We start from the raw sequence: 24,021 nt of genomic DNA, 5'->3' as shown, positions 1-24,021 counted from the left end.
ACACACCAGCTCTGTGAGCATGAATGGTATAAAAGCCTTATTTATCATCACAAAAAAACTAGAAACTACCTAAAGCCCTTCAGGTGATGAGCAGGCAAACAAGCTGCTGCATCAGTGCATAGAAACTATTAGACAGTGAGAAGGAGTGAATGAAGCAGGGCATGGTGGCACACACTTTTAATCCTGGTACTCCAGCTAACTTGGTTTACAGAGTTCCAGGACAGCCAGAGCTATACAGAGAACCCTCGATAAAACAAAGAATGACTTCCAGGGGGTCCAACTTTCTTCTGGCCTCTGCAGACACCAGGCACACACATGATGCAGACATACATGGCCATACATGTGGCACTCATGTATACACATAAAAACAGCAACTATGGCCAGGCGTTGGTGGTGCACACTTTATCACTGAGCATTGGTGGTGCACACCTTTAATCCCAGCACTCAGGAGGCAGAGGCAGGTGGATCTCTGTGAGTTCGAGACCAGCCTGGTCTACAAGAGCGAGTTCCAGGACAGCCTCCAAAGCCACAGAGAAACCTTGTCTCGAAAAAACAAAAAAACAAACAAACAAAAAGAATAGCCATCACACCTAGGAAACAGACCTATCTATGAGTGTATGGGTGAGGGAGGGTGTTCCCAGAGAAGTTGAGGAGCATGGAACACACAGCTGAGGATCTGACAGAAAAAGGGAGAAACTAAGCCGAACAATGACATTTATCGCCTGCCTCCTGAACAGACAGGATGTGACTAGCTGTCTCGTGCTGCCGCTGACACAGCTAGAGCTGACCTCCCCACTGTGAGGGACTCCACCCTCAAACTGAGGTAAAATAAGCCTTGTCTTCCTTAAGCTTCCTTTGTCAAGCACTTTGTCACATAACAAGAAAAGGGACCGTGTGAGGAGGAGGAGATCTTATGGGCTGGGGGAAGGGAGGAAAAAGAGGACACAGGGGAAACCAAATAGGAGCCTTTCCTCTGTGGCCTCCTCCTGTGCCCTGTGGAGCTCTGAGCATGTGCAGAATAGCCAGCTGCCAATTTACGGAGATGCCAGCCCAGGATGACTTCAAAGTAGAGCGGTCTTCACCACCCCCACCCCCACCCGCCCCAATAGGGAAGCAGTAACCTACAGCAGTGTGCAAGGATCAAAACTCCATCAGGACTTCGGGTGTTTTGCTGAGTAATGTACACAGTCCCTTTCACATGGAGTCCTAATTAAACACTTCAGCTCAGATGGGAAGGAAAAGTTAAAACTTTTGTTTTAGAGAATTACGGAGAGCTATGATAGAATCTAGAGAAAGCTTAAGTTCAGCCATGCTTTGGGGAATAAGACAGCAATGGACTCATGCCCAGGGCCACTGAGCTAGACTTCCAGTTATCATTTTTAGAGGGTTAGATGCTAGCTATGCACTACATATGGCTGGGTACTTGTTAATTAAAAAGTAAGGGCAGTTTTCCAGATAGTAGCTATCTTGGAATAGCTCAGAACATTCCAGAAAGTTTAGGACTTTGCTGTTTAAAACCAAAGGTCTATGAAGTTCCTATAATGGCCCAGACAGTAAATATCTTAGGTTTATGCGGTGGTTTGAAAGAAAATGGCCCCCACAGGTCCATAGGGAGTGGCACTATTAGGAGGTGTGGCCTTGTTAGAGGAAGTGTGTGTCAGGGGGCAGGCTTTGAGGTTCACATGCTCAATCTAGGCCCAGTGTGTCTCACAGTCTCTTCTGGCTGCCTTCAGATCTAGATGTAGAACTCTGAGCTACCTCTTCAGCACCATATCTACCTATATTCTGCCACACTTCCCACCACGATGACAATGGACTAAGCCTCTGAACTATAAGCCAGCCCCAATTAAATGTTTTCCTTTATAAGAGTTGCTGTGGTCATGGTGTCTCTTCACAGCAATAGAAACCCTAACTAAGACCGAAGTTGGTACCAAGGACTGGGGTATCGCTGTGACAGACATGACCACGTTTTTGTTTTGGAGAAATGTGGACCTTGGGACCATAGATTAGAAAAGCAGTTGAATACTTTAAGTGAAGATTAATGGGCCATACAAGTAGGAGCATAGATGGCAGTGACACTGAGATGGGGACCTGGCTCAAGAGGGTTCAGAGAAGAACTCTTTTATGTGCCCTAGACACCATTCTTATGATATTCTGGCTAAGAATATGGACGCCTTTTACCCTTATCTGAAAAGTCTGCCCAAGGTTAAACTGGATTGATTGATTTGTCAGAGGAAATCTCAAAAGAGCCTAGTATTAACTGTGTCATGTAGCTATTAGTGTTCACTCTTATGCAGATCTGTAAGGAAAAGGAGAAAGCTGAGCAAGGGAAAATACAAAATGTACAGCTCGAGGCAAAAGAAGGCATCAGGAAGTAGAATGGAGCTAAGTCTTATGTTCAAGGAGATAAACAGATAAAAGAAAAGCTTGATATTAAATGGAGTAAAGGGAGCGGCGACTTCAGGATAAGATCCCATCCAGCTGAAGGGACCAGCTTCCCTTTCGGCAGTCATAGCTGCCGAACACGTGCTTGTTTGACTTTGTCTTAGTCACTAGAAAGTCAGATGCCTGCCTCGTGACAAGGAACCAATCAGACGTTAGCTGGTGGCGCTATGCTTTACGACCCTGGGTGTACTTTATGGACAAGCACACAGCAATGATGCAGAGCATAGCAACCACCCTGGGAGGGCCTATGGGCCATAACAACCAGTTGACCAATCAACACAGGGCAAACCCTCCAAGCCTGGAGACACACCAATCGTGAGCCTGTGCGTACCCCTAGACACTCCCCTTACACTGTCCTATAAGATCTCTCGGGAGGCCCTAGGAGCTGTCTTTTCTAGCCATCCGCCATGGCGGGTGGGTGAAAGACCCGAGCTAACATGGGGTTAGCCCGTTAAATTACAATAAAGCCTCATGCAGTTTGCATCAAGCTCTTGAATCCGCCTGGTGATTGGGGTGACCGAGGTTGTGGCCTGGGACCCTGGCTACCTGAGTTTTCCGGGGGTCTAACACAGCTAAGCTTCCAACTTGTGAAAAGGAACTAAAGACCATTAATCCCAGAATCCAGGAGGCAGAGGCAGGCCAGTTTCAGAGTTCAAGGCTAGCCTGGTCTACAGAAAAAGTTCCAGGATAGACAAACTTAGGCGGTCAAGGAAACCTTTAAAAACAGAAAGCTAGAGTCGGGCGATGGTGGCACATGCCTTTAATCCCAGCACTCGGGAGGCAGAGGCAGGTGGATCACTATGAGTTGGAGACTAGCCTGGTCTACAAGAGCTAGTTCCAGGACAGCCTCCAAAGCCACAGAGAAACTCTGTCTCGAAAAAAAACCAAAAAAAAAAAAAAAAAGCAAACAAAAAAACAAAACAAAACAAAAAAACCCAGAAAGCTAATGAAGATGTAATTGAACAAGGGGGCCATGTTCCAGCTCTAGTAAGCAGCAGAACTTGGCAGCTTTGCCCACATGGTTCTGAGTTTAGAGTCAAGGATAGAAAAACATGTTATAGCATCTCCCTCCGAGACTAGAAGAGCCACTGAGGCCAGGAAAATATCAGAGCTGTCCCTGCATGGAGACCTAGAGGCGCTATGGAGTAAAGCTGTGAAGGCGAATCCTGGGGACCCCAAGATGTTGGAGATGCCAGAGTTGTGGGATACTTGCCAAGGGAAGCTGCAAACAGGGAGTGGAAACAGCTCAAGAGACAGAAGTGTGTTACAGTCAACAAAGCTGAAAGGAGCTGGGGATGTGAAGAGCATTTTGACATCAGACATGGAGATGCAGAGTTTGGAGTTTGCCCAGATGGTCTTTGGTCTTGCTTTGGTCCAGTATTTCCTTGCTATGCTCCCTTTCCACCCTTTTTGGAATGGTAATGTGTATCCTGTGCCATTAAATGTTGGAAGTATGTGATCTGCATTTTCATTTTGATTTTACAAGGGATTACAGTTAAGAGACTGCATGAGTCTCAGAAGAGACTTTGGACTTTGAAACAGAGTTGAAACTGTTATAAACTATGGGGACTTTTAAAGTTTGACTTAATGCATTTCTGCATTATTATATGGCAACAAGTCTATTGGAGCCAGGGAGGGGAATATGGTGGTTTGAAAGAAAATGGCTCCCATAGGCTCATTGGGAGTGCCACTAGTAGGAGGTGTGGCCTTGTTAGAGAAAGTGTGTCACTCAGGGTGGGCTCTGAGGTTTCAGATGCTCAACCTAGGCCCAGTGTGTCTCACATGCTCTTCCTGCTGCCTTTGAATCTAGATGTAGAACTCGCAGCTACCTCTCCAGCTCCAAGTCTGCCTGTGTGCCACTATGTTTCCCACCATGATACAATGACCTAAACCTATGAACTGTAAGCCAGCCCAAAATAAATGTTTTCCTTTATAATAGTCACTATGGTGTGTCTCCTCACAGCAAAAGGACCCCTAAGACAGTTTATATTGTCTTGTTTTCATAACTGTGCTTTAATAGTGTGTGAAAAGCAGGGACAGGGCATCAGTAAATTAACATAGCTATATTCCAATAAAACTTACTTATGAATACTGAACTTGGAATTTCATTAAAACATTCAGGGTCAACATATTCCCAAACATTTACAAGGTTAAAAGAGTTACTGCTTCCTACAGGACATTCACAAAGAGGTAGTAGAAGAGAATTAGTAACACTGCCGATTTCTTAATGAAATTTAGGCCTTGACAACTAGACAGTGTTAGTCATAGTATCAAATGTATCTTCATACTTTTTTGAGATATCCTAACTCAGGCTGACCCCATACTTGGTGATCTCCTGAATCAGCCTCCCAGTGCTGGAGTTAAAAGCATGAACCATTTGCCAAAGTTTTGTTTGTATTTCTTATCTTAGAGGGCTAAGGTGACTAAATAAATCATCCACATCAGAAACAAACAAACAAACAAACAAACAAACAAACATTGGGGTCTATTTTGGGAGAACAAGGTTGCCCAGAAGAGAGGTACAGGAATAAGAAGGACAAGCAGTGAGGAGAGCACTGTATTAATGACACATGTATAAAAATACGATAATAAAACCCATTGCTTTGTATGCTAACCTAAAAAGAGGAACAGAAAGAGCAAGCAACTCACAAGCAATGCACCAGGCCAACTACACTGCACTCGGCTAAATGAAGGAGCAGGAATCAAGACAATAACCAGTATCTGCTTGGGTGCTGGGATCCAAACTCAGGTCCCCGTGCTCACGCAGCAATGCTCACGGCTTTCCCGGGTGCCATCTGAATGGCCAACTTACTTCTTCTTGAAGACCAGGAACTTGTTGTTTTGCATGATGCATTCCCGGTTGTTAGTGACCTGCTGGAAGATAGTCTTGTTGGTCTTGCCCTGGAAGATGATGTTCTCCTGTACCAGGGCCTTAACGCGGCCCCGCACTGCAATGCCGTAAGCACGGAAGGAGTGGATCCGGTTCTTTAGTACCTGGAAGAAGCAGCCAGGGCTTGTCACAGACTGGTGGAAGCTGAGTGACTGTTATAAAACCATGGAGTCTAAGTGTGTTAGAGAGGTCAGCACAGAGCAAGAGGAGCTCTGGGTGGGGCACAGAGAGGGCAGTTTTGTGAAGCCACTGTGTCCTAGAGCTAATGAACAGGCTGTACGAGGGCCAAGCTGGGGACAGTTCTTTCTGGAAAAAGGAACAGTATGTAAGGCCTACCAGAGAAGGGCACTGTGCCAGAAGTCATGCCTACTTGCAGCCTGATTGAGCCTACAGTGTGCCCCTCTTGCTCCTGTTCCTAAGGGTTCAGAAGAGTCCAGTTCTTTATTCCTTGACCCATTGCTGAAAACCTCTGGATAATCCACAGGGCAGTGGCTTATCTGTTTGGTTCAACCGTGAAGCCCTAGCACCATGCAGTGCTTTACCTAAAAGGTGCTAAGAGCTCAGTGTCATGTGCCAAGACAGGCAAGAAATCAGGAAGCACTGAGAAGTGCTCTGGAAATTGTGAGGGGTGGGGTGCCCCAAAAGTCCAAAAGAGAGCATTCAAATAGCCTGGGCAACTCAGCAATTCTTCTTTAAAATGTGACAGTCAGGTGTATGAATGGCTAAGAGGACTCCCCACACAGACCACAGCGTGTGCGAAGGCCCTCGGGCTCTTTCCTGGCAAGTACCTACTGCACGACAATGAAGGTCCAGTGCAAGCTTATTCTGTCAGGGAAAGAGCTGAAATAGCCGGGACTTTGAATAGAGAACAAGAAGACACCCAGAAGGCTCCCAGCACCACGACTCCCCTGTTCATCCTTTGGGGGCTCAGTTTGTATACTCCCCCTCTGTGGACCATGTTTTCTCCTTACAGTTAAGTGCTGAGGGTTCTGTTTCTCAGCAAAGTGTGCAGGCCAGGCCCGAGCCCTGCTGGCCCCTTGCATCATAAACATCATCCACTTACCTTAGTGTCAGACCTGGGCAGCAACTGTAGTCCGCTGCCCCGGTTACCAATGATGTCATTTTCCACAACAGCAGTACTGTCACCCTTGGTAATGATGCCGTGGCCTCTATTGTCATAGATCCCGTTGCCCCGGAGCTCCACCTTGCACTGGGCTTCAACTTTAACCCCACTCTGCCGGTTGCAGGAGATGCTGTTGTTGGCCACCCTCGTGAGCTGGCTGCTCTGAACAATGGTGATGCCTCTGTCCCCGTTGGCATGGATCACATTGGTGATGACCTGCAGGGCCTCGCTGCTTTGCACAAAGAGTCCCGATGCTACAGAGTATGGAAGTGGGAAGAGCAGAGGTGACCCCCAGAGTCAACCCTGACAATGCCAGTCAGGAGTAACAGTCTCTCCTCAAGTGTGTGCTCCAGGATGGTAGGGAAGAGGCATGGAGTCCCTGCTAAGGTGGCCAGGGACACAGGCTATAAGAAGACTCCTTAGGTTCAACAGTCCTCTGGCCCAAGCCCCCACCCCAGTTCTCCTATAGCCTCATCCTATTAGAGGCAGGAGGGTTTCAGTAGGAGTAGGGGGACTGAGACAGCACCAGGAGGGGCAGGGTGGAAGACAAGACCTGGGCTGGTTCAAGAGCAGTCTGAGCCAGCCTCTTGGTAGCACCCAGGATGAGTTCCCTAGCTTGGAAGACTCACCTTACATGGCTTAGCCTGTGCTACCAGACAGCAGGGCTTCATGAGAGGAGTCCTCTACTGGGGTGGGAGAATTAACTCCCCTGCGACTGCTGTTACTGATCTCACTGCTTGAAGTCACTCTATCAGCACTGTGAGTCTTACCCCATAAAACATGCCATTGGATGGGGCTGGAGAGATGGCTCAGTGGTCAAAAGCACTTGTTGCTCTTACAGTCACCTGGGTCCGGGTTCTAGCACCCACACAGTAGCTCACAACCATCTGTAACCACAGTTCCAAAGGGATCCAGTGTGCTCTTCTGACCTCCATGCGCATTAGGCATGAATGTGGTATACAGACACACATGCAGATAAAATACTCACATACATAAAACAAAATAAATTAATCTAAAAAGTATTCAGAAACAAAGCCAACTAAGACGTTTATGATCCCATGTCACTGGGTATGGGTTAGGGCACACATTTAAGGAAGAAAGGATGAGGGTGTGTGTTTGCAATTAGGAAGTCTTTGTTGGTGTGGGAATTTCAGGCAAAAGCAACATATTAGTGAAGCCAGTGGGACAAGGGTAAGAAGGAATGGATTTGAGTTTGGGGAAAAGGCCAGGGGCTGAGTTATTCATTAAGCAGCTAATGAAGCCAGAAGGATAGGTTGGGAGCAGTGCACAGAGAGCCATGGAAGGGTACCACAGGGATTGGGGTACACTCACCTCCATTGTGATTGATACTGTTAGACTCCACGAGAGCTATGGTGACAGGCCGGCGCAGTGGGTCATCTTCCTTCTCCAGGTCTGTCTCCCAGAGGATGGCATCTCCATCCTCACTGAAGTTCTCCTGGGCCCCGTGGCCTCCAGGGAACTCACCAGAGCCATCTTTCTGACTGAACACTGCCACTCCATACAGGCCATTGTAGCTCACATGGTTGCTGGTGACATGGGGCAGGCTGGAGGACATCATCCACACACCACAGCCTTTGTTAGCTGGGACAGTGAAAAAGAGCCTGTCACTGACACCCAAGAATAGGTGAAGCAGCACCCTGTGTTACCCGAAAGGGGGAATAAAAGGTACTGAGAAAGTCACCTCATAGTCCTGGCTATGGGAATCTCTTTCATATACAAGGGACAATAACTAATTCACCTTACTATCTAGGATCATTCCTTAGGGTATGAAATGCTCTGAGAACTGCCAAGTCCAATGGGGCAGTGCAAAGGGGTCACTAAGGCCTCTGCAAGGGAGCAGGCTCAGTGTGAACCCAAGCCCTACCATTTCCTGGTGGGGACCCTGAGTTTCCAAACTCATGTGCCTCTGCCCTCATCTGTAAATTGGGGTTGATAACTGGAGGTTAAATGTGACAATGCACACAGTTGGGCTGGAGTAACACCCAGCTACAGATATTATTTGCTCAAAGTCACAAGGTAAGAACAGTATTTTTCATAATAACCCCATTTTTTCTGTTAAATTTTCCATTGTTTGCATCAATGGGATGGGAGGAGTTAGATGTCCATGAGCTGGAGCTCATGTGGGCCACTGTAGCAGACAACACCCTATCTTTTACTATCTTTTTTTTTTAAAAGACTTTATTTATTTATACAACATTCTGCTTCCATGTATATCTGCACAGCAGAAGAGGGCACCTCATTAGGGATGATGGTTGTGAGCCACCATGTGGTTGCTGGGAATTGAACTCAGGACCTCTGGAAGAGCAGTCGGTACTCTTAACCTCTGAGCCATCTCTCCAGCCCATCTTTTACTATCGTACATGGTGCCAGAACACAGTTTGCTGACCTCTGGGTCAAAGTGGGTCAGGAGATGTAGGAGGAGCCCCTCCTGCTAAGAGGCCAGAGACTACATACATCTGTTCTACAAGGGAGGTCTCTGAGGCCTGGAAGAATTGACTGCCTTCTCAGAACCCACTGGCTGAAGCTGAAACCTGGGCTTTCTGCCTCCCAGGAGGGCTGGGCTGCAGACCCCTGCCCGGGAACACGCTCCTCACCATAGATGGTGTTGCCCTCTATCAGTCCTTTGCCTTCATCACCCACGACCACGCCGTCTGAGTAGCCAAAGCAGATGAGGTTGCTCCTGAGGACCGGGATGCCACCACGGCGGATGTCTACCCCTCCCCATTGATTTTCACGGATGACATTTTCTATGGGGAGATGCAGAAAGTTCAGTACCCAAGAGCCACCTCTAGTGCAGGCCATGATGACTAGGTCAGCTAAAAGAAGGCACTCCCCAGCCTTCACCCAGAGCAGGGCACCCACACCCGTGCTGCCAGCAGAAGCTTACCCACGGCTGTTTCAGGGACTCATCCACTCTCCCAAGGACAGGCTGTGTTTATCTTGTACACACTCCTGTGTCTCCACGCCACTCTACCCAGCAGCCTTGAGACTGAGGAGGAAGAACTCCCCAATCCCATCTGCTTGTCCTCAGCCTAGACCTGCAGTCTGACCTTCCTGACCCTGCCCCATCCCTCCTCTCCTAGGACTTGGTGGAAGAGCCTCACATCAGAAGGGGAATCCTGCACACTGCTGCCTCAGCACAGGGACAAGGAAGACTTGGTTCCAGGGACTGGGGTCCCCTTTGTTTTTCTTTTCTTTCTTTCTTTTTTCTTCTCCTCTCTCTCTCTCTCTCTCTCTCTCTCTCTCTCTCTCTCTCTCTCTCTCTCTCTTTCCTTTTTTGGTTTTTGAAGACAGTTTTTCCCTTGTGTAACCCTGGCTGTGTGGGAACTCGCTCTGTAGACCAGGTTGGCCTAAACTCACAGAGATCCAGCTGCCTCTGCCTCCTGAGTGCTGGGATTAAAGGTGCGCGCCATGACTACCCAGCTGAAGTAAGTGATGGGCGCTTTCTGCCTCTGCAACCCTATGTCATACTTTTCACTCTTTGCTCATACACCATCCTGTATACAGGCAGTCCTGCTTAGGTGTGAAAGTCTGTTCCCACAGGGGGCCCTGCACACAAAGCTGTTTCACTAGACTCCTTCTATTGCTCAGGTTCTGAATTATGTGTCATCCTTGAAGAGAAGTCTGTCACGATCATATGCTTTCAAGTGCTCACACAGTCCTATCACCTTATGCAAATGACTGGATCATTCTCAGTTGGGTATTTTTATCTACATATGCTTTTACATATTTATATGCTTTCTCCTCTAAACTGTCAGTTCCTGAGAGTAGAGTCGCTGTCTGTTTCCGTTTTCACTCCATATCCAGCTACTAAGACAAGGGCTGCACATAGCTGGTGCTCAGCAAGTGGTTTTGTTTGTTTGTTTTTCCCTTTTTCTCAGTGCTAGGATCTAATCTAGGGCCACACACATGCTAGGCAAGTGGTCTACAACTGAGTTATGAGTATTTGGTAAATGATAGTTACATGCAATCAAGATCTCAGGCTCCATGCTGGGCAGTGCCTTAAATCCCAGAAGCAGGCAGATTAACTCTCTACATTTAAGACCAGCCTGGTCTATGGAGAGTTTCAGGACAGCCAAGACTACACAGAGAAACCCTTTCTCAAAAAAACAAGAAAAAAAAAAATCCCACGTTCCAATGATAGACCAGGCAGATGTGATCCTTGCCTGGTACCAGGAGACAGACAAAACAAAAAACTAAAGAAATTCTATAAAATGTTCAACAGAGGAGGTGTCCTGGGCACAGTGGGCTTTATCTATGGATGGGGGGAGTAAGGGTAGGCTTCCCACAGGAAGCGGCATGAGTGGAGACGTAACATATATGTGAGAATTGGGCAGACAGATTTGCAGAGCAAGCAGAAGCTCACACAAAAGTACGGAAAACTCAGACACCTGTTTAATTGGTGCAGCTGGAAGTGTGAGCTAGCCGTCCAGCAGCTGGCAGAGATGGTACTCCCCCTATGCTATGCTGAGGCCTCCTATGAAAAACATGACCCCATAGAACTGGCACCCCTGAATGCCCATCTGCCAATCACAGAAAGAGCAAAGGAGTGGTGTGAGGGCCTAAAGCTGGTGGGGATCATGCCAGGGGATGGTGGCTTGGCTCCCGCCTGCACTGGCTGGCTATGGCTATCATAGTTCCTATCAGGTACCTGTGATGAGGCCTTTGCCATTCTCATTCACTGCGATGCCAGCTGCGCGCCCCTTGAAGATGTGGTTTCCGCTACAATAGAAGACAGGGAAGGATGTGAGACCAAGGCACCTAAGTCACGCTTCAAGGTGCCTTTCTTTAAGACATTCAAAATGTTACTTGTTTAAGTGTGTGTGTGGGGGGGGGATATACGTGCAAATGTGTACAAGTGCCACAGCATGTATATGGAGGTCAGAGCACAATCTTTGGGAGTTGGTTCTGTCCTTCCACTATGGGTTCCAGGGATCAAGCTCAGGACAGGCTTACATCGTAAGTGCTTTTACCCACAGACCCATCACACTGGCCCATTGCCTTCTTTAGTAGGCTTCCCAATGGCCCACATTCATAGGGAACAGCCATCTTTTGAAATCCCATAAGCTAAGCACTGGAAATCCTTATCTTCCCTGGGATAGCTGGTCCCAAAACTAAACTCACAACTCTGGGCTTAAGCACAGTGATAGCCAACTAACTCTCTATGGCTTTTCTGTCAACACACAGACCATTTACATAGATGTCACACCATGGTGCATGTGTCACAGGGCAAGTCTTGCAGTATGAAGAATTCCTAGGATGCTGTACCAAGCTTTCGTAGAATGATCAGAGTACTGTAGTTCCCAGTGCTTTTGTACCTCAGCTGGGGATCTCCAGCCCAGTCTCTTGCTGTGTCCCCTCCCCTCTCCTGACCCCACCTCCTAAAGCAAACAAGGAGTGATAAAAGCACAGCCTATCCTCTCAGGATGGCTGTGCTTTTGTTTTTATTTATTTATATTTTTATATATTATAAGAGGAATTTTTTTCCTTTTTTTAATTTAAATTAAAAACAAGCTTGTTTTGCATGTCAATTCCAGTTCCCTCTCCCTCCCCTCCTCTCCTGCCCCCCAATGGCTGTGTTTTAAGAAACAGCAACACTGACTTGTGAGTCTTCATTTGAAACTCTTTAATGGTTTCCCAGCACAAGCAAATGTTTATGTAAACTGCCTTCAGCAGAAGGACTAGATAAAACACGAAGAACCATGATATGGCTATGGCCTGGAATTTCCCCAAGTGACATAGGTACTTACCTATGTGACAACATTTAGACAAACTCATATGGAAAAGTGCAGGGGGAAAGCACCACAGAGCACATGATTGACACCAGCTTTCCTAACGCCTTGACGTAACTGAGGCTTCTGCTCAAAATCTTAGTCCACCCTCCTCAGCGTGGCTGACACAGGCCTGTCTCTATCACACAAGGTTTTCTGTCATTTCTTTCCACTGGTATATTGCATGGCAGAGACAGAAGGTATACCCGTGGGGACAGAAGGTCATTTACAATGCCCACAGGGCACTGATTCACTAGGACAGCCTGAGAGGTAGCTGAGCACTTACTGCTCTTGCAGAGGGCCCCTGGCTCTGTGCTGCTCTGTCACCTCCCCTCTTGCTGTTCTTGTTTATAGGAATGGCCAATATGGCTTCAGGAGAGTTCAAGTCCTACCCAGATTTTAAAACTCAGCTATTTCCTCTTCCTCCTCCTCTTCTTTTTGAATGTGGAAGAGTGATCCTTCGAGGACCTGGTGCATGCTGGTCAAGTTTTCTTCCATGAGCTATCCAGCCATTGAAATCAACTCGAAAGGCACTTCCAGTTTGAGGCCTTCCCTACATGCTCTTAGAATGATTCGATCCTCTTGACAGCCCCACACTACTGCTAGGATGGCAGACACATCCAACACTGCCCCTGCCTTCCCACTGACGACCTACAGAACATAAAGGTCATAGCATGCATCATGTGGAGGCCAGGGTCATCTTCTTTTACATATTCATTCATTCATTCATTCATTCATTCATTCATTCATTCATTCATGTGCTGTCTGTACACAGCACACCTACTATAGAGTTCAGAGAACAACCTGCCATAGTTGGCTCTCTCTTTCTACCATGTGAGTCCCTGGGATTACACTCAGTTTGTCAAGCTTACTGGCAAGTGCCATTACTCATTCCATATAGAGTCAGCTCCCGAGGAACAGTCAGCATGGGTTTGCCTTTGCTATTTGTTAGAAGTGCACAGTAGTATCTACCAAACAGAATGCCCGCACACAGCTAGCTGGAAAGGAAGACAAAAGCACCAGAGCATTTGCGTTACTGGGTGGGTTTATGGATGAAGACTCTTTTTTATCACAGCACAGCTGTAGTAAACAAACTGGCTTTCAAATGGAAGAAAAAAATAGAGAAGGGGAGTAAGGAACCGTGAAAGGGCCAGATAGTCTGGGCAGAGCAGTTCCTACCTCACAATTGGATTTCCGTGGTACAAGATATAAATGCCAGCCTCCTTATTTGAAAAGATTTGGTTGTTCCTGATGACACCTTTCCCATTTCCAAGGACAACAATGCCAGATCGAAGGCCGTGGTGGATCTGGTTACACTGCAAGTGAAAGTGAGACATGGCAGACAGATTCAACATGTCAGAATGCAGAGTACTTGAGTACCACCTCACAGCTGCACCAAGATGGACACAACCCCGACAAGAACACCGTCAAAAGTTCTAAGCTATGTAGCTGCACCATGCAAACAGTAGGCAGGGTGTGAAGATGAATGAGTTTCCCTGAAGCCTTGGAACATGGCTATGTGGCCTTTGCTGTTGAGGGGTTGTGTGCTTTTTTTTTTTTTTCCCCAAGGCAGGAGGCTATGGAAAGTGTCTGAGGCTCTCCACAGCTCCCCACCCCAACAAAATCATCCAGCCAGGCCACACCAGCCTGGACCCATGTGCCCACCCCTCAGGGAATGACATCAATACAGTACAAGAGAGTGTGGGTCCATGGCAGTCCTGTGGAGACTACCCCCACAGAGGCACAGAAACCACTCGGCTTCTTGTCCTCTTTCAAGGGAGGCCTGTGAGAGGATGCAGGACTGAGGGGCTCCCTGCCTCATGGAGAAAGACCAGAGGAGGTCTGTCAGTGCAGGATGCTGAGGAGACTCACTTCTACTCCTCTTGGTACAATGGGGAACAGGCACGAGCCTGTACAAAATGTCTGTGACAGAACTGATCTGAACCCTCGTTTTCCTAGCATAGTTAGGGACTTAATAATTTGAGATCACAAAATTTTGATAAAAATCTCTCATTCTAATTATGTATGTGTGTGGAAGTATATGTTTGTGCATGTATCTATGTGTACATGTGTGTGTGTGTGTGTGTGTGTGTGTGTGTGTGTGTGTGTGTGTGTGTGAGTGTAGATGCTAGAGGTCAACCTTGGGTGTCATGCATCAGTAGCTACCCACCCTGTTTTTTTTGATACAGGGTCTCTCATTAAACTGAAACTCTCCAAGTAGGCTAGGCTGGCTGGCTAGTGAGCCCCAGGGATCTGCCTACTTCTGCCTCCCCAGTGCCGAGGTTACAAACTCTTCCGAACAATCCAGGTTGTCCAGTTTGAGCACAACAGTAATCCCAGCACTGAGGCAGGAGGATCTCAGTCCAAGGCTAGCTTGAGCTGTGTAACAAGTCCCTGTTAAAAAACAAAACAAAACAAAAGGGCGAAGCCCTTTAATCCCAGCACTCAGGAGGCAGAGGCAGGTAGATCTCTGTGAGTTCGAGACTAGGCTGGACTACAAGAGCTAGTTTCAGGATAGCCTCCAAAGCCACAGAGAAACCCTGTCTTGAAATAAATAAATAAATAAATAAATAAATAAATAAATAAATAAATACAAAACAAAACAAAACAAAACTCAAACCCAAACTAACCAGACAAACAATGATGTCACAGAGCCTTAAACATATCTTGTTATTAGCCATTAATCAAGGCAGGAAAATTCCTGTGTTAATGTGCCTTCAGAGTATTCTTTATCTTTAATGAAGACTGTGACAAAATCAAAGCATGTCCAGGTGTTTCTGTCCATCATTTTAACCTTTTGAGCGTGTGCTCCATGGCCTTGAGCTAAGTGTGTCCAAAGTGCGCCCACCATCTTTTCTTCTTAAATTATGACCTTAAACTAAAATGTGTCCTTGGGGGAGTTTGCCTGGGAGTGTACCTGCCCCTAGACTATTTCCTAGAGTGTTCAAAGCTTCCTTTGCTCAAGGAGGGCATCATCTTAGAAACGCCTCGCACTCACTCCATACCTGCTCAGCTAACCTTTCTCTACCCATGTGCACTGGCTGTCCTTGTTTTGACTTTCTATACTAAGACGTAACCACCACACCAGGTTACAGGGCTACAAGCTCCCCTAACTTGCTCTCTTTTGAGATCTCTGAAGTGGTTGGCTAGCTCACAGGCGGCCACTGCCAGAGATGTCCCTCAAAAGACTGAAAAGCTTAGAGAGGCAGATATATGTAACAGGACCTCCCTGCCTTATTTCACTAAGCTGGGACTCCACTCTGCCTGTTGAAGCGGCCCACCCCACCACCAGCAGACTCCTTGCATCTTTCTGGCAACAGTGTCAGGAACTTCCTTCTCAGAGGCAGTGCACCATCACCCTCCAGCTGCACAGCAGAGGCCCCATGAAGGGAAGGGATGGGCAGAAGTTGCTGGCTGGGTGTGTCTATTTGAATAGAGTTATGAACTCCCTTCTCTGAGTTTTCATGGCCAGTTTGGTTTGAATGAGCTAAGAACATCAATCCTGAGTTAGACTTCCTGAACTCAAATCCTACCCCTGTTAGTAGCCAGCAAGGCCCTCTCCCCCTTGAACCCTACGTCTTCACCTAGAAAATCATTCTATCTCATGGGATGACTAACATCTACAGAGAGCTTTGTAAGCATCTGGTACATAGATGAGCACCACATTTCCCAATGATTACCACCTTTCTAAACTCACAATTCCCCAGTTTCTGGAAATCTCTGGAAAAGCCAGAACAGAGAAGGAACCAATCTCTCATGTACTGGTCACATAGGCAAGGATTTTGTGTATGTGATGTACATGTGCTTGTGCATGTGCACATGTATAAACGTGTACTCGTGCATGGAGGCCAGAGGCTGATGCTGAGTGTTGTCCTCCATTACTCTGTTAACTTATCCCTTGAGGCTTGGCCTCTCATGTAACCTGGACCTTACCAATTGTACAAGACCTGTTGTCCAGTAAACCTCAGGGATATTCCAGTCTCCACCTCCCAAAACGAGAATTACAGGGTGTAACACCATGCCTCTTCTTCTTTCAAGTGTGTGTGTGTGTGTGTGTGTGTGTATGCACGTGTGTGCAGACGTGCATTCATGCCATATGTGTGCAGGTGTATCCAATTCCCTACAGCTGGAGATACAGAAGTTGTGAGTTGCCAGATGAGGCTACTAGGAACTGAACCAGTCCTCTGGAAGAGCAGTAAGAGCTCTTAACCCCTAAGCCATGCTTCCAGGCCCCCATGCCTGAGTTTTCATGTGGATGTGGAAACCTGAACTTAGGACTTCACGCCTGCATAGCAACCATGCTATCAACTGAGCCATCTCCCCAGCCCCATATTCAAGGATTTTATGTAGTTTTTATGCTGGAAAAACCCTAACTACAAGCCATGCTTACAATCCCCAAAGCTTAGGAGGCAGAGGCAGAAGGATTAAGAGTTCACGCCAGCTTCAGCTAAGTTTGAGGCCAGCTTGAATTGCAAAAGAACCTGTCTCTATCCTCCTACCAAGCCGCAAAACCAAACTCCAAATGCTGTCACATCTACAAAACCACCCTGAGGGTAAAGTATCCTGTCCTTTTCTCCAAAGATTGCACTGAGCCGATTGGTTTTGGTTTTATAGTCACACATTATTTAGGATAGACACCTCTTCACGAGAATCAGTTTCAAAGCCAGAGAGATGAGTTCTGAGGAGATTCTGAGAAATTTTCCTGTCCAGCCCATCTTTTTCCTATTGGTGTGATGATTTCAGGAAGTGACCTGCCCAAAGTCATCACTAACACACCCAGAAAGACAGTCATAAGAACACACAAAAATGGGCAGAAACCAATTTGTTATACTTAAACATCCTCAAACAAGGTTTCTAAAAAGTGAGAGACAGGTTGAATGGCAAAAGGACGGAGAAAAGTACCAGGATGAGTGGGTTGGATTTCTTCCGAATGTCCACACCAGCCTCTGCATTGTGGTAGATGTTGTTGCCAGCAATCAAGCCTCCACCCTCCAATCGAAGAAAGATGCCTGATGCCCGGCAGCGGTAAATGTCATTCCTGAGCATGACGATCTAAGCAGAAGAGAGGAAAAAATTTTTTTCTTTGGGAGGAGGTGTCAAAGGATGGTCAAAATCTACCAGAGGAGATGGTTTAGTGGGTAAATGCACTTGCTGACAAGCCTGACAACCTAAGTTCAATTCCCAGGATAGTGGGAAGACAGAACCAACTCCTCAGAGACTCTGACCTCCACACCCATGTGCATGCACACACATACACGGACACACACAACACACACAGACACACATATCCTACATAACACACACACACACACACACACACACACACACACACAGAGCGTTGTAATAATAACAAACCTTACAAGAAGAACATGCAAGTCTTTGCCTTTCCACATGGTCCCAGCAGCTCACAGTTTGTAAGTGGAGTGCCTCTCTGTGCACCCATCTTCCCACTCTTGTTTCAGAGGACACAATCTCCCTATCCTGTGGGACACTGTCCTGAGGGCTGTTTACTTCATGCCAAAGCTTTACTAAAACCCAAAAGCCTGGTCCTGGGCTCAAGCCTCATTAGAAATGATGGGATGGAGAGATGCTTACAGACCAAGTGGTTTTTGTTAGGTTTCAAACCCAGGACAATGGGCTAACTGAGGCGGCTATTTAACATATCAAGTGGTCCTGGCTACCAGGTTCTCCCAGCATCCCTCAGTCACTAACTGTTACAGGATCCTTTTGGGGGGCATACCCTGCCCTCTACCCTAAACTTCTCCAGTCCAGAGACTGGGCTGCCCTTCCCTATATAATCCAGACATTTTGGTTACTCAGCCTTTTTTTCCATTTTTACCTACCCTTTACCCACCTGGCCTCTTGGTCTCCTGGCTTGCCCCTCTCTCGCATATGGTCCAACTCAGGGTCATGTTCACTCTGGACTCTCCCAGATGTCTCTGCCTCTGGCTATGCTCTCCCTTTTATCTACAATAAACTTGCTCCTCCACCATACCCAGGAGGTCATGTCCTTCCTATTTCTTTCTTTCTTTCTTTTTTTTCATTCATCTTCCAACTTCATGCTCTTGATCTTGCATTAAAAAAAGTGCTAATGTAGCCCAGGCTGACCTCAAACTCACTCTGTAGCTAACAATGACTTTGAGCTCAGGGACCCACCAGTCCTGGAATCACAGGGCTGCACTACCACACACTATTTTATGCAGTACTGGACATTAAACCTGGCACTTCACACACACTAGGCAAGAGCTCTACCAATTAAGTCACATCCCACAGCAATTTTTAAAGCAACCATTTCCCAATCTGTCCCTCCAACTGCACCTGCATCAAATCCACCTGCCCAAGTAAGTGCTGATTACATGCCCAGTGCTAAAGACAGTGCTAAAGGGTCTCCTCCCCAGATTCCCTCCCATTTATCAAACCAAGACCCATTATTTTTCTTGCAGTGCTAGGGGCTCAACCTCAGACCTTATACCTACTAGGCAAGTCTTCTATTGCTGAGATACACCCCAGCCCACGGTGTTTTGAGGCAGTGTCTCACTGAATAACCCAGCATCACCTGGAACTCATGGGCTTTTCTGCCTCTCACATACCAGGAATTACAGCCATGTGCCACCACTTCTGGCCAATGGCCAATTCTTAATTTTAAAAATATTATTTAAAGCTGAGTATGGTGATGCATGCCTTTAATCCCACCACTGGGGAAGTAGAGACAGAAGGTGATAGACTAGAGGTTAGCCTGTGTTATATAGTGAGACTCTGTCTCAAACAAAAGAAAAATGGAAAACAAAAAGTAGTTAAGGAAGAATATTTAAAACCAAAAACATTAGTTAAGTGATAGGGAAATGCTTAGTCAGTAAAGTACTTGCTGTGTAGATAAAAGGACCTGAGTTTAATCCACACCTGTACGTATACATACATGCACACATGTGCATACACATACAAATTCATTTTTATAAGAAAGATGCCTGTTCTTGTTAACTATGCATCTTTCTTGGTGTAGTCACTAGTATGCAAAAAGTACTGAAACTCCAAACTGTTGTGGGATAATCTTTTTGTATACTGTGAAGATGTGTCTCTTCCTAAGGCACCTGATTGGTTTAATAAAGAGATGAATGGCCAATACCGAGAGGCAGGAGAAGTTAGGCTCCAAAGTGGGTGGAGCCAGCCACCAGCTGCCAGCACCATGTGCTAAGCGAGGCATACAGGGAAGGACCTAGCAGGTTGAGGTTTGGTTCATGCAGTCAGAGACACACTGCAGATGAGCAAAAAACTAAAACAAACCAAAAACGGCCACAACCAAAAACTCCAAGAAACAAAACCCCCAAACAAACAAACAAGAAAAAAAAAAGGTCTAAGTGGAAAAAAAAAAACTTCTAAACAGGTACTTCAAAATGTGCTTAGATACTGAGGGGGGAAAAAAGAAAAAGAAAATGGGTATAGACAGTCAAAGAAAAAATAGTTTAAAAATAATAAAGTTTTTAAAGAAAGAGCAAGGTAATATAAAAGAATAAGCCACGTAACGATGGAAAATACACAAGACATCTGGATCCTGTATGTTGCTTTGTTGACTTTGAATTTTTTGAATGCTGATGAGAGAAGGACAAACACTGCTGAAAGACACTGGATTGTAGAACTAAACTGTTAAATTAAACCATCCTATATATTTTAAGGATGTCTTAAATTCAGAATGGAAGTTAGGAAATGTGTTGCATTGGGGGAGAGGTTATGCCTTTATTTCCACAGGAAATGAAAAGCTATGGATTCCTTCCAAATTAATAGAGATCAGATTTGATCGGGGAAGACCTCCTGAAAATCTTAGCTGCAGACATAAAGGAAGAAACCAAGAAAAACTACAGGAGAGGTGACATATATGCTGATCCCTCTACATAGTAACAGCTCTGAGACTGGATGACACCCATGACTTATTATTACATACCATCTTTTTATATGGCATGGATGGAGATTTATATTGTAGTTTGGTTATGCAGTCCAAACAGACTTATAAAGTTGACAGATGCCTTTTACCTGCTCAAACATAAAACAGAAAATCATATTTAGCATACTTGTGTTAATGAAAATATGTATATTGTCTTTAAAAGTTTGTGTGTTTTCAGAAAAAAAAAAAAAAGAACCAGACACCAAGGGATACAAGTAGCCCAAGTGATCTGGCCTCTGAGAATGCTTCTGTTACAGTTTTCTCAAAAATGTACATCCAGGACAACTTCAAAGCTGATAGCTGAGATGGTTCACCCTCACATACTAGTCTCGCTAGGACTTTAGACAAGCCATACACTTTTCCATTACACAGAAACTGGACAACAAATGATCAAGTTAGCTCTCCCAGGACTTGATCATTATTCCATATTTCTCAGGGTCCCCTAAAGATACCATCACACCCAGACAACAGGAAATAGCCTAGTGAATTGATGTTCACATTCCCAAGAGATGGAATGGGGGAGTTTTGGTCATTCAGTGGGTTATGGATGTTTATCATCATTTAGGGGGTTAGTTACAAGTTGTTATTGGTCAGGAAAAAAGTTAAACAAAGGAGATTAGATTCAGGGACCTCTTTCTGAAAAGAAAATGGGGGGTGGGTATAAGGATTCAGGCATTATGCTGGCCTGCCCCTGTCACCTGGCAGAATGCACTCAGGTAGAATACCCTGGTCAGCCCAGGGTTCCATGAGTACTAGTCCTTATGCAGGTGCAACGGACTCCTTTAAAAGAAAGACCTTTGCCCACTTAAGGTCTTTGCTCTGCTCTCTTTCCAGTTCTTCTCTCTCTCTGCTCTCTTCTCTTTCTGCTCTTTTCCAGCTCTCTTCCCATTCTCTCCTTCCTGCTGTTCCCCTGGGGCAGACAAGACTTTTCCTGTCTCCCTCTTCTTTTCTGTGCTCTGTGTCTCTGTCTCTTTACCTCTTTTCTTTCCTTCCCCTCCCTCCTCTTTCTAATAAAACTTCTCACTTAAGCTCTGTCTGCCTGGTGTGTTTGTCCACCCCTCCTTGGTCACCCTCACCTGCCATGGTCCCCCCCACACACACACACAAGGACCCCCTTCGAACTTCATCCTAACAGTGGGGATGCAGGAATGAATGAATAAAATATTTTACATTGGTATGAATATGGGTAAATTGATAAAAATTTACGGTTATTTTTGTTAGAACATACTATATATGTTTCTACTTTTGTTTAATGTACTGTACCTATGTATCTCATTTAAAAATGTAAAGTTCTAGTCCTTGAAAGCTATTACTATCAACTATTTAAAATTACTAAAAACTAGAGGTTAGTAGTTAGTCATTTATAACAATCAAACTTAGTCATACTAGGTTTGTTTTCAAGGTCAGAGATATATTTTAGATAGATAGAGGGTCTACAAACACTTCAGAGATCTACAGAATATGGCATTTAAGGTGTTTTAATAACATAAGGCTTTCCATGACAGTGAGACACGACTGCTCCTGGCAGTACCAATTTTCTTTCATTGTGGCAAAGTTAGCCATTAGGCAAGAAACTGCCCTTGCCTCAACTGCTGACAGTATGCTGTCCAAATCAGACAAGCAGGACACAAAAGAAGACAACTGCCAAACTGACAAGGTAGGTCAGTCCTTCAAAATTCCTGCTTCACAGAAAAGTCTGTCAGATATCCTAGGCCTTTAGGCCAAAGATGGATGCCCCAGTGTTGCAGAGGAACCTTGGTGACTGTCCAAGACAGCCAGCTATCTCTGTTGTTTCCACAGTTTTGGAAGTTGTTTGCTCTGTACTTCCTGTTTATTCAGGTCAGATCATATCCTTCTCTGATCTCTGATGGGGCTGAAGACGAGATAGTTATAGTTACATTTTTTCTTGTTAGCAAATTTTAAAAAAGATACCTTATAAAAGAGATGTAAAGTTTGCAAGACTGAGAGACATAAAAGCTTAAGTTGTTTATCTAAGAAAATGTTTTAAGGTCTAAAAAGATATTTTTAGGTTGGTAATACAAGTTATGATAGAAAGTGGTTTAGGTATAAAACTTTGGATTCATCAAGCTAGGATAGATAATAGAGTAATTTCTCTGAATTTGCCAAATACAAATGGACTGAACATTGTAAATGTAATTCTTACTTAATAATCGTTCCTTTTTTAAAAAAAATGTGCATTGGTGTTTTGCCTATGTGTATGTCTGTATGAGGGTGTCAGGTCCCCTGGAACTGGAGTTACAAATAGTTCCGAGCCACCATGTGGTGGCTTAGAATGAACCCAGGTCCTCTGGAAAAGCAATCAGTAATCTTAATTGCTGAGTCATCTCTCCAGCCCCAAACCATTTTTATTGTATATAATTTTACTGCATTAGAATTAAAACCTTCCCTTTTAATTAGACAAAAGGGGGGAATGTTGTGAGATAATTTTTTTGTATACTGTAAAGATATGGATCTGTCTAAACCACCTGATTGGTTTCATAAAGAGCTGAATGGCCAACAGTTTGACAGGAGAGATTAGGCAGGACTTCCTGGCAGAGAGAGGAACTCAGGATCAATTACATGAGGGTAATGCCAGCAAAACACAGAGGAAGGTGGAAATACAAAATGAAAGAGGTAAAAAGCCACATAGTAGAACATAGATTATTAAAACTGGTTAGTTTAAGTTATAAGAGCTAGTTGGGAACACTCCTAAGCTAAGGTCAAGCTTTCATAATTAATAATATGTCTTCGTGTCATTTTTGAGAAGCAGTGGCCCAACAGAAAGACTTCCTACACCTAACTAGAGTGTTAGAAATTTGGATGTTAAGAAGCTCTTTAAACAAGGTAACACAACATAGCTCCTACATAGAGGGATGTGTTTCCTATTACACTTTTTTATATGTAATAAATACAAACACACTCATATTTTTAAAATAATTTTATATTAAGATAAACTATTCTACTAATAAACAAACTATTTCATTATAGTAAAATTCTAGCCGAGGTGGGTGTGGAGAAATGAACACCCTCACAATCCCAGCACTTGGGAGGCAGAGGCAGGAGGATCTCTGGGAACTGGAGGCCAGCTGTGTCTACACAGTGAGACTGTGTCTCAGAAACAAAACTCTACTAAAGTATAATAGAACAGGACAGGCTTGGGGGCAAGCAGGACAGACACTCTAAGGTGCCAAACCCATTGTCTTAAGCTAGGGTTTCTTGCTGTTATGAAACACTGTGGCCAAAAAGCAAGTTGAGGAGGAAAGGGTTTATTTGGCTTACACTTCCACATCACAGTTCATCAATAAAGGAAGTTAGGATAGGAACTCAATCAGGGCAGGAACCTGGAGGCAGGAGTTGATGCAGAGGCCATAGAGGAATGCTTCTTACTGGCTTGCTCCCCATGGCTTGCTCAGCCTGCTTTCTTATTATAGAACCTAGGACCACCAACCCAGGGATGAAAACACCCACAATGGGTATTTCTAATTAAGAAGATACCTTATAAGTTTGCTTATAGCCCAACCATAAAGAGGCATTCTCTCACTTGAGGTTCCCTTCTCTCTGATGACTCTAGCTTATGTTGACAGAAAACTAGTCAGCACACCTGACCTGGACTCATCTCTAACTTTCCACAGAACTTGCTTTAAGTAGTGGGGTAAAGGCAACACATCCTAGGACCTTTAGGAGACAGGAGAAACAAAAGCTAGTATTACTCCTGGGTGTGGCAGCTGGTTGACAGAAAAAGACTGGAGGCCCTTCTCCACCTGGGCTTCATACACTAGAACACTTTTCAAGAAAAGCCCCACCACACACAGATATGGGAGAGACAGTGCAAACG

At 45.3% G+C, this 24,021-nt stretch overlaps 1 protein-coding gene across 2 annotated transcripts in view; it reads right to left on the bottom strand.

The window, feature by feature from the left end:
- Fbxo10 (F-box protein 10) overlaps positions 1-24,021 on the bottom strand; it is a 52,897-nt gene that overhangs the window by 2,093 nt on the left and 26,783 nt on the right. For both annotated transcript variants that reach the window (XM_027403181.2, XM_035439889.1), the window contains 7 exons: positions 17,153-17,302; positions 13,430-13,566; positions 11,131-11,201; positions 9,074-9,226; positions 7,791-8,060; positions 6,399-6,712; positions 5,258-5,439 (listed from right to left, as the gene is read on the bottom strand). In XM_027403181.2, coding sequence (XP_027258982.1) covers positions 5,258-5,439; positions 6,399-6,712; positions 7,791-8,060; positions 9,074-9,226; positions 11,131-11,201; positions 13,430-13,566; positions 17,153-17,302 — 1,277 coding nt within the window. The remainder of the gene's footprint in view (positions 1-5,257; positions 5,440-6,398; positions 6,713-7,790; positions 8,061-9,073; positions 9,227-11,130; positions 11,202-13,429; positions 13,567-17,152; positions 17,303-24,021) is intronic.

Source organism: Cricetulus griseus, chromosome 2 (genome assembly GCF_003668045.3).
Source record: "Cricetulus griseus strain 17A/GY chromosome 2, alternate assembly CriGri-PICRH-1.0, whole genome shotgun sequence".
NCBI lineage: Eukaryota > Metazoa > Chordata > Mammalia > Rodentia > Cricetidae > Cricetulus > Cricetulus griseus.
Note: the sequence above shows the minus strand (reverse complement) of the source record. Positions and strands in the feature narration are given on the sequence as shown.